Consider the following 10,715-nt stretch of genomic DNA (forward strand, 5'->3'; position numbering starts at 1 on the left):
TTGTACATCATATTGATTCGAAAAAACATAATATATATCTAATAAAATTCTTAATCAAAAATACCTGTATTTATATATTGACTGCAACATTGCGTGTCTACACACGGCCATGTAATGTGTGCGTTAGAGACTCAGTGGCTGCAAGAGAAAGTCCTCGTGGCCCATTCACAACGCGCATACAAATATTTGTGGACGCCTACAATACCAAAAACGGGTTTAGACCTTTCTAGGTTTGGTCGTAGCATCGCGATATCAAGACAGCGGATGATAAGAGTCTATTAGTTTGATAAATTTGTTCTTCTTTGTCTTATGGTCTAATGGGGTAGACGATACGTAATCAACATCAGAAATAATAGCAGGTTCATTAAGCAATAACATTTTTCTGAAAAGAATGTCTCGTGGAGTCCGTCGAGTCAGCTATCATTCATATTTTTTATCTTAGTTCCATTCTTTTTAAAGCCTGTTATTCGCCATTAAATTTTTGGTTGTATGGCTCGAGGTTAGTTCAAGACAGTATACTACATCTTTTTTATCGGATAAGATATAGTTAACATACTGAGTTTACCTAAGTGTTCATGCAAATGGCGATTTGGAACAGTTTGACCTTATTATTGAAGCACGGAATCATGTTTCTTATCATACGTAAAGTGATTCAAGCCTTAACATGTTCTTCAAAGAGGCAAAGCCTCTATCTACGTAGGCAAATGCTGAAACAACTGGCCATATGGTATCCAAGTGATGCTTGTAAGTTGATTGAGCCCTAAGTTACAAAAGGTAACCTTTAAGCTTTAAGAATTATCTACCAGTTCTTCTTTGTCGTTACCTTTTTCCACTCTTTACTTGGGGTCGGCACAGTATGTTTGTTTTTCCAAATAATTCTGTTTCTTGCCATCACTGGTCACTCCTTTTCTACTCAAAATTTCCTTAACGCTGTCCATACATCTATTTTCAAAATGGGAAAAGGTCAGGAAATCAAGTGTCAATACAAAAAAAAAAAATATTTACATACAAACACGCACTCTAAATTTTAGGTCATTTATCAGTGTGTTTCCAACCCATTCCTTAGATTTTAAGATGATTGTTTTTGACAGTCTTAGTTAATCATATCAAGTGTGTTCTGGACGAGTTTACCGTGGTGTAAAGTACGATCTTTTTATTAGATAGTTAGAAACTTCTGTTTATTGCATTATAAAAGATTACAGAACAATAGATATCTATATACGAAAATGGTAGGAAAACACAAAGTCAGCCTTATCCAATTGTAATCTCTTCCAGGTAACCGACCTTGAAATCAATAATGTATTACGTTATTTGTGAGTTTACTCAATAAAAACAAAAAAAAAGAAATCTTTTTTTAATTGTAAACTTACACTCACACTTTCATTAAAAATGTTTAGGATAAGACAGTCTTACACTAAACACAAAATAAGTCATGGAAAATAAAAAAAAAATTTCAGATAAATGGATAACGCTTTATCACTAAAAAAGAAGATAAACGACATGGTGTCGTCATGTTATATCCTGGTTCATTTGAGTGAAAGTTTCACTCATTAATTCATAAAGAAAAGTATTCTTCTGCATTTCGTCCGTTTTATGTAATAAAAGGTTTAATTCAATATCCATAAGCTACGTAGGTACAGCGATAAACATATACAGTAGTAGTTCAGAAGCATTGAACTTGATCTTGTTGGTTAGATTTGATTAAAGAGTTATGTAACTTATTGTTCGTTATCTATGTTAATTTTGCTGCAAGTATTTTAAGCTTAATACTATCAGAATAAGTGCATAGCGTAACTTGAATATTTTGATCAGAATAGATAAGCTTATTAAAGATTTAACGGTAAAATAATATAAGATTATCTGATAGAAATAGACTTTGCTTATCTTGAGCATTAATATTAAAAGCCAAATTAGTTAAACAGAAATAAATCCTTCTTTTGGCTTCAGTTGTTTAATTTTCCCTAAATAATATTTTACAATTATATATCATGAGTTTATTAATGTTGCTCTCTACATTTTTATCTTTTAACTATCGTCTTAAGGAATGATCTTAGAATAAAGTTTCTGGTTTATAAAAGATACAATATTATATACATATGATAGTTCCTGTGCCATTTAATTTTGTTGTTCTCTAAACAAACCCAAATAAAGTAAGTATCTATGAAAAAAAATTTATAACAGTATTCATTGTCGCAATGTACAATTTCGCAAAACTTCATTTATTGCGATTGAGTCTTCAATATTCGTACTATTACTTGTAAGTATTTTACGTCACGTTATCAATTACTTAAAGCGCGTTTACATACATAACCTCAAGTGAAAGTATAGGACCGGTCCCCTCATACTAATGTTTAAAATGTTTAAGATTCTGACTTCACACATGCAGTGCCCACACTTTTCTCCGTCGAGACATGGCGAGTCGGTAAATAAGCTGAATAAATTAATGATCGAAGTATACCAACCCCCCTTTGTCATAGATTATGAATCAAGATGAACCCAAGTCATGGATTGCGACATCGGGTTTTAGGCAAGTTATTGAAACTGTTGATTTTCAGAAATTTTCTTAGTAATACTACCTTGACCTTAATTTAAAGACAGATCAACATAACACATATACAACATACACAACGTACAAGACACGTAAGTACGTAACTGTTAATTTTCGGTGACAATGTTTTATTAAATTTTTTTTATATACTGCACTCAAATTATAATTTAAGTGAACCATCAACAATTTGATTAATTAAATATGTATAAGAAATACCATCCCAGATTGTACCCGACCCAAATTTACTCCTTATTAGCATATCCTTTGAACTAAGTATCAGCCATTGCGGTAAAATTTAATTTCCTTTCAAAATGCGAAACCATAATTGTCCATTGTCCGAACATTGCAGAATAATTATCCCTTGCAGTGTTCTTAGTGAATTTTACAAGGATATGTGTGTACAGACATATGTACATAAAATGTTGACTACCGCATCGGCCAGAACTTTCACCTGTCTGCGTAGTCGGTGATCTTTGGCGGCAGCAGTGGCCATCACTACTTTCCTTCCCTGCGTGTGACGTAACTCTATAAAAGAGAGTGCGGTGAAGACGCCGCCGCTATACCGTTTCCGTCCGCCAAGCACGGCTACAGCGTCCCGAGCACGGATCAGAAGGACGCGGGCGGAACCCTTCCGCCGAACTCAAAGTGACAGTTCGTCAAAAGGTGAAGTGTCAAGGATACCAGTGCACGTGCTCTTGTGTTCGTGTTAGTGATGTGATCAAGTGTCAGTGGGTAGACGGTGATGATTAAAGGTGATGTTTGTTTCAGATACGAGATGAGGTCGTTATTCTTGTTAGCAGCTTTGTGCTGCTTAGTGTTGTCGGCGTATGCCAGCCCTATCGCGCGGTCTGAGGAGCAGGAGAAGGAGGTGGCGAGACAGTCGGCAGCCTCGCCTGCAGCCGCGCCCGCCGCCACCGATGACGACGATGATGATGACGACGACGATGATGACGATGAAGAATTGGATCTCGATGACGCGCTAGCAGCAGGTGCGTCTGTGTTTTTATTTTCCGAATCTGTTTTGTTATTTTACTATTGATAAAGCGCTTAAACTTCAGAAACAATATAGTTTTAGTTAAACTTCAAATATATTGGTTAAAGTAAAATAGGAAATATAAAAGGAAAATAGTATGAATTTATGCGTACTTTTTCTTAAAACAATGTCTGGTTGAATAATTATATTCTTACTTGCGTGAAAACCACACAAATGGGTAGTCATAACGGTAAAGACGTATGTAATATAGCCCGTGAGACTTGTGCTTCATTCATCAATTCCAATTATTTTGAATCGGCTATCAACTCTTGCGACGTGCTAGTTCTCATACTAATCAAAAGAATTTATTGCTCGTAAGCATCGACCTTATAAAGAACCGCAATTCTATGATACTAAAGGCAAGGCAATAATTTTGTAATAGAGTTAAAATCGTAAAATCATATTAACATGATTTGCTTCGTGAATTCTAGGATTTTAAATTGCATTTCCGTTTTGAGCTTAGATTATATTATTCTAAAAATAGAGTTTGTGTTAATTACTATTCAAAATTTAAATTCGCGCTACTTACAGTAAAGTGTTACGTGCCAACGATAAACATTCCTAAGAATCAGAACGTGGTGCGGCCAATACGGAATGTGAAGCGGGCAGCGTGACAGCTGCTCTCAATAACTAATTAAAACAGACTCAATCAGAGAAATTGACGCTCCCCTGCTTTCTAGAGGAAAGCATCGGTTCTGGACGTCACGCACTGCGGCGTGCGGCGCTCACCGATTAACTGTTTGTTTAACAGTCCATTTACTTTTAGGTGTTAATAACGCTAATCAACCGGTCTCATATCAAGAACGGGTTTAAATAGGTTTAATATTTTAGAAAATGTAGAACGACGATAAAATATTATATTAATAAGTATAGCATATGTAGAACAAATATTAATCAATATTTTTTTTTGTATCATAGTGGTTAAGAATGTAAAGATTTTAACTTAATATTTTGCTTCAGACGACGATGATGACGACGACGACGATGATGATGATGATGAAGAGGAAGCTGACGATGACGACGATGATGAAGACTACCTGGAGAGATTCTTCGACGACATCTTAGGAGGTGGTAAGTAACGAAAATTTATTCGTCAATATACGTTTTGATATATGATAAAACTTCGATTATTTATATATTTATTATCTCTCAGAAGACGAAGACGACGATGATGATGAGCCAGCAGCCGTTCAGCCCGTGGTCGCCCCCGCAGACACCGTTGCTGCAACTCCCGCGCCAGCTGTTGAAGAAGCTGCCGCCGCAGTAGAAGAAACAGAAGCGGCCGAGTCTGAAGCCGCCGCAGAAGGCGAAGAGGAAGCTGTTGGAGGACAGAAGGAACCCGCTAGTGCCGAGGTAGAGGCTCCCGCTGCAGAGGCTGCCCCAGCTGAAGCAGATGCTGAGGACGACGATGACGATGATGATGACATCACTGACGCCCTCGACCCTGAGGAGGATGACGATGACGAAGATGAAGAGGAGGACGACGATGATGACGACGACATTACTGACGCCCTCGGAAGGAAAATCTCCGCCAAGCACTCACGTGAGTCCAAAAAGCTGAAGGCGAGCGCCGCGGCATATGCCAAAAAGACTGGAAAAAAAGCGAATCACATCGGAAAAGTAAAGAAAACCAAAGCAACGTCCGCTGCAGTTGCACCCGCGACTGCGGAACATAAAAAATTAAGATAGTGAGTAGGCCCGCCGGAGCCATGGCCGAGCCACGCCACAAAATCCACCTGAGAGGCCCCACGGTCCCCTCCTTTAGCTTAGCTATTTATTGACTATTTATTTATTCTATTAATTTATTTTATTTATTAAGTGCGTGTGTCTGATGTGTGAAAGCGTGAGTATGGAACCGAGAGAGTTAAAAGTTAAATTAATGTCTAGATCATGTCACACTGGTCTCGTGGCAATTTATTTGGAATAAATCTGTTGTTATACTTTTGTTGTGTGAAATTTTTTATCATACCATCGAGATTATTTGTGCGTATTTTAAAACATACGTAATAAACTTTCAAGCTTCCAATGCATCGGTCAAAATTCTAGTTGACTATACTATTTTCATTGTCAGCTAATCGAGTGACATTATCTAGTGATATTAATTTAATTTTGGTAGTATAAATAAATGTTGACTAGTCAGAATTAGGTATTTATGAATATTCCTCATACCTCTACCCATAAGTATTACATATGTTTATATCCAACTATTTATATATTTTACATCTCCCTTGTTATCATGCAGTTACATAACAGTATTGTATATGTAGAGATTAAAAGTAGTTATAATAACTAGCCTTTTGACCGATTTATCTATATATTATAATCTAACGCACAACCGATCTCTAATTCCTTTCCCATCATCCAGTTCAGAACGGTAACATCTATTCGAGTCGAACAAGATTCCATTAAATGATAGGAGGGAGTGGACGGCGGCGATAGCCATCTAGAAATCACCGGCGCGGACGCAGCAAGGTGTCTTCGAGGAGGGACTGGTCCGGTGTCGATGTATGTTAAGGGGTCGGCCGGTTACTTTCCCGGCCCGGACGATGAACCCGCCCGATCTCTTCTACAGCCTTGACACTTTCTATGACCTTGCTCCGAAGCCCAATCTCGACCTTGACGGCTATAACTACGACATTTCGACACAAGATCCGATAGAAAGTAAATCGAACCAGATAATTACTCTCACTCGATGACGAATTCGCCGCGAAATTTGCGTGTTGAATGTCCGGCTTAGTGAAAACGAGATAATGAGATGCGAAAAGAGAAATTTTAAATGTTTGTCGTCGTGAAATGTAGGGAGAGTCGCGAGGAGTCATATTCGACCTAAATGGAACTCGTTTGTTACCGGCTCTGTACACACCTGTTCCACTCGCAATGTTTGCTTCCTTTCACGGAAATGAAATAAAGCGATAAACTTTTATGATCAAATAATGTTTAAAGAGCATAATAATAATGTAAAGATTAGCAGAAAATAACCAAAAGATGTATTATAAACTTACATAATTCATTAAATTCGCAACGAGATTGAGATTATCTATAGTGCTATGTAATAATGGTTATTGAAATTGTCGCATGACATTATAATACGGGGTTTTCAAACAATATTGTATGCCACAACACAATTAGATTTCTTTGAATATTAGCTGCTAGGCACGCAGTTTCTTTTACGTGTGGAAAATAGAAATTCCACCGTTGAGTGGTCGTATTAATTGTAACTGTATTAGAATTCAAGTGCGGTTCCTATCGCCCGGTACTGTTAGCTCGCGTGCCGTGGCGACGCGGATCGAATTAGGTACCTATAGTTATTTGGTCGCATAATTATAAAATTGGAATCGATACTACCGATATAGATACATTGCATGCCACTCAAGCAGTACAAATTAGTCACCTGACATTTTTCGTGGAAAGAGAAATCTTACTTATTGAGGTTGAATTAATAATTCTGATGACTCTCTATTTCATTTTCAAAAATATTTACGAAATTGAGCGGAATCCATCCTAAATACCAAATATGTATAATATTATACACCACTACGAGCAAAACATTTTTCGTTATAAGAGGCTGTTTTTCTATTGTGCAAAAGACAGACTTTCTTATCAATTATGTTAATCACCTAAGACTGCTAATAAATATTTCGTTTTAAAGCCATAATTTTATAAAGAATGAACAAACAAATTTTTATCTATCAGGTTTTAAATTTAAACAATTTCCGCTTCAATAATAGAAATCCATGGCGACACTTGTCCAGAGATTTTAAATTAGTTAAGAAGACAGATACGGAATTGTCGTACTGGTTCAGGCAACTTTATGTTTGTAGTTCAGTGTAAGTCTCAGAACTAAGTCATTTTTGTATAAGCGTTTACGCGCAAGTAATAATGCCGCGAAACCTAACCATGATTGCAAGGTAGAAAATGTACTTTGATGTGATTCCCTTTTTTGTAGTTTTACAGCACATAATCTAGATTAATATAACTTTTCTGATGGCGTTGTTAATCAATACCTGCGATGAAAGTGTATTATCGTTGATTATGATGAACCAAGGAAAACTGCTTTAGTATATTTAAACTTTAACGTTTTTCGAAATGCATTGCAAGAAAACGACCGAGAATACTCTATAATGAGACAGGTATACTTAATCATGTAAAAATTTGCCTAAAGTTTTAATTCAACATTTTAAAAACTATAAATAGATAAACATCGTCAACTGTTAAACAATGGCTTAGCGCAAATTAATAAAAACTAACAAAGGGTTGCAATTTTTTTTTCTGAATTACGAAGGAAAATTGATTTAAAGAATTGTTTGAAACAGGTGCCTTGACCAATGAGCCTCCAAAGAAAGAGCCAGTTCCAGCCATATATATCGTCAAGTACAATAGATTCGTCGACAACATCTTAGACAAAATGAATGATATCTTAAAAAAATCGTACGATCCTGTCAGCGTTAAACTTCAACCTATTGATGCTAACAAGAAAAACAGCAAGCCAAAAGACAAGAATAAGAATAAGAAGAAAAACAATAAGAGGTTAGTTTTTGGTTCTCACTATTGCTTCATTATTATTTTTGCTAATGCAGTAAGTGTATCCGATATCGAACCTTGAAAAAAAGCAGTGGAGGGTGCAACTAGGAACACGCAAAATGAGAGAGAGAGAGAATAAATGTTAAGTCTAATCCTGTAAGTAGGTAACGTATTATAGACAGAAAATATATTTTATTCATTTGTAATATAAATAAATTGGAATAAAGATCATTAACATAAGACTTACAAACAGGAAATCAGCACATAAAAAGAAGAAGAACAATGCACGCACACACGCAGAAAAAATCCAGGAAAAATTAGAACAAGTGTCCACTCAAAATCCAGACCAAGCTCTAAACAAAGTCGAAGATCTGAAACCAGAAGAAACTGTAAAGACAGTGACTGAACAAATGCAGAACGATCCTTCGGAGTCTAGAGCTAGCAAAGCAAAGCCTACTACCACTAAACCAAAACCTCCAGTCAAACAAACAAAGCCTACGCGTAAACCTAATCCACCTAAAGCTACAACCAAAAAACCTGTAATTAAGAAAGATAAAAATAAGGTAAAGACTTCCAGTAACAAGAACAAGCCTAGAGCGAAGGGAACTTTGTATGGACTGTCATCTTTGAGAAGAGTTGGAGATGTTGCGGTGAACATTATGTCGGATCACACAACCGTGAAGAGCAACTTTGCTGTAGGACCCCTTATTTTGAGAGTCGAAAAAGAGGTATGTCATGAATTGTTTCTTCCTTTACATCGATATTTTCCTGTGTTTACTTTATCTTATCTACTTATAAAAGTACTGTAACTGCAAACAATACCACAACAAGACAAAAAGGAAGGTATAAAGTTATTATTTTAATATGCGTGGCTGCCTGAATTTAATCAGTCTGTAGCTTACAAACACAAAGGCTAATCGGAAAATTAAAACCAAAGGTACAAAAATAGTTGATGTCTTTACCAGACAAGAAGACATTTATAAAACCTACCTACTTTATTATATTTCACGATCAACATTATTATCTGGCAAGAGTTAAGGCTGTAATCTAAAAGAATTCAAATAATATTTTCTTATCAGGTTGGTCGTGGAGCCAAAAAGGAGATCAAATCGGCGACGGCGACTACCGCTGAGATGACAGGAAAACTGACGCTCAGAGTCAACAACCTGGGTGTCGCCACGTTGCATTCTATCAAAGTGCTGCAGCCTAAACAGGTAAGCTTTAATTTAAATATAAAATCTGGCGACTTGTATTTCTTGAAAAAAATGGCCATTGCTATTTAGCGTGGTAACGCTTACGGCACATCTTATAACGAGAATTATTTTTGAAATTAAACCAAAACCAATGAGAAGGATAGATGGTCCGTAATGGAATAATCATAAATTAATCCCGAAGTTCATTGACTTGATGATCGGGCTATTATAAAAGAAGAAATAGACCGATCAACGAACGGTTATGTTGGAGTGTATGGAAGCACTAAGAGTATTTTTCAGAGATCTGAGGAAATTGCTTCTGTAAATAAATAATGCTGTACCTATTATGACACTTACACATCAGATCGGCAGAATTTATTCATTAATATTATTATCTTTTCAGGTGAATGTTGATAGCAACCACGAACGTACCAGGGAGTTGGTGTGGAGACGAAGCGCAAGAATCGCCCACGTGGTCTCCGAAAAACTTCTGACTGTTTCCAAACCAATGTTCTACCACCAGAACGTGGAACAATAAGAGTTCCCGTAGTTCGAGCCATGACGCAACTATTATGATCGACAATAATTTTGTATAGTACTGAAACGTGCATTTATTAGACTTAACAATTATTTAGGGTAAGGGAAATAGATTGGGGAGTTCTGGTGACAATTGTAAGGGAAAATTGGACTCCTGAAGTATTCTTGTTACTATTTAAACGACAAAGATTTAAACTGTAACAAATATATTCAGTTGTAAATAGTTGACATATCAAGGCTTTTAGCTAAAATTTCAGGTGCTGTCGGATTTTTAGTATCGAAACATTTACGTACTGTATAAGTTTTAAGATACTCATTATTTAATTAGTCAGGAAGTGCATTTACTATTTGTAATTAATGGTGCTAAGTTATACAGTCTTGCATTTATTTATGTATAGTTAAAGATACGAAGAAAATAAATTATTACCTAATTACTGGCATTTCTTTACTTGTTGAACTAATTTTACTAAGTATATTCTGCCGTGTGGTTCCCGGCACCAATAAAAAAAAAGAATAGGACCACTCCATCTCTTTCCCATGGATGTTGTAAAAGGCGACTAAGGGATAGGCTTACAAACTTTTTTAGGCGACAGGCTAGCAACCTGTCACTATTTGAATCTCAATTCTATCATTAAGCCAAATAGCTGAGCGTGGCCTTTCAGTCTTTCCAAGACTGTTGGCTCTATCTACCCCGTAAGGGATATAGACGTGATGATATGTATGTATGTATGTATATTCTGCGAACTGTATTATTTTAAACTGATAATCACATGTTATTGCCATATTAGTAGTGAGCCTAGGTAGCTAGGAGTATTTTAATTAACTTCTATTATTTTATTTTCGTTAACGATGGTGAATACACACTTTGAACGACATAAGTAAT

General features: G+C 36.2%; 1 protein-coding gene across 2 annotated transcripts; it reads left to right on the forward strand.

Annotated features, from left to right (window-relative positions):
- Positions 1-2,330: 2,330 nt before the first annotated feature.
- On the forward strand, positions 2,331-10,272 carry LOC106142431 (germ cell nuclear acidic protein). 2 transcript variants are annotated; one of them, XM_060946950.1, is made up of 8 exons: positions 2,331-3,211; positions 3,317-3,537; positions 4,542-4,652; positions 4,735-5,124; positions 7,895-8,108; positions 8,356-8,830; positions 9,182-9,316; positions 9,699-10,272. In XM_060946950.1, the coding sequence occupies exons 2-8, from the start codon at positions 3,324-3,326 to the stop codon at positions 9,831-9,833; spliced, it is 1,674 nt and encodes a 557-aa protein (XP_060802933.1). In that variant the 5' UTR covers positions 2,331-3,211; positions 3,317-3,323; the 3' UTR covers positions 9,834-10,272. The 2 variants fall into 2 exon arrangements, with proteins under 2 accessions (XP_060802933.1, XP_060802931.1); XM_060946948.1 differs by having other exon boundaries at positions 3,135-3,537.
- The last annotated feature ends 443 nt before the right edge of the window (positions 10,273-10,715 follow it).

The sequence above is a fragment of the Amyelois transitella genome, chromosome 12 (genome assembly GCF_032362555.1).
Source record: "Amyelois transitella isolate CPQ chromosome 12, ilAmyTran1.1, whole genome shotgun sequence".
Classification (NCBI taxonomy): domain Eukaryota; kingdom Metazoa; phylum Arthropoda; class Insecta; order Lepidoptera; family Pyralidae; genus Amyelois; species Amyelois transitella.

Coding starts and splice junctions, on each gene's coding strand:
- LOC106142431 (XM_060946948.1), top strand. CDS start 3,291: ATGATTAAAGGTGATGTTTGTTTCAGATACGAGATGAGGTCGTTATTC. Junction 4,653..4,734: donor CGACGACATCTTAGGAGGTG/GTAAGTAACGAA, acceptor ATTATCTCTCAG/AAGACGAAGACGACGATGAT. Junction 8,831..9,181: donor TTTTGAGAGTCGAAAAAGAG/GTATGTCATGAA, acceptor TTTTCTTATCAG/GTTGGTCGTGGAGCCAAAAA.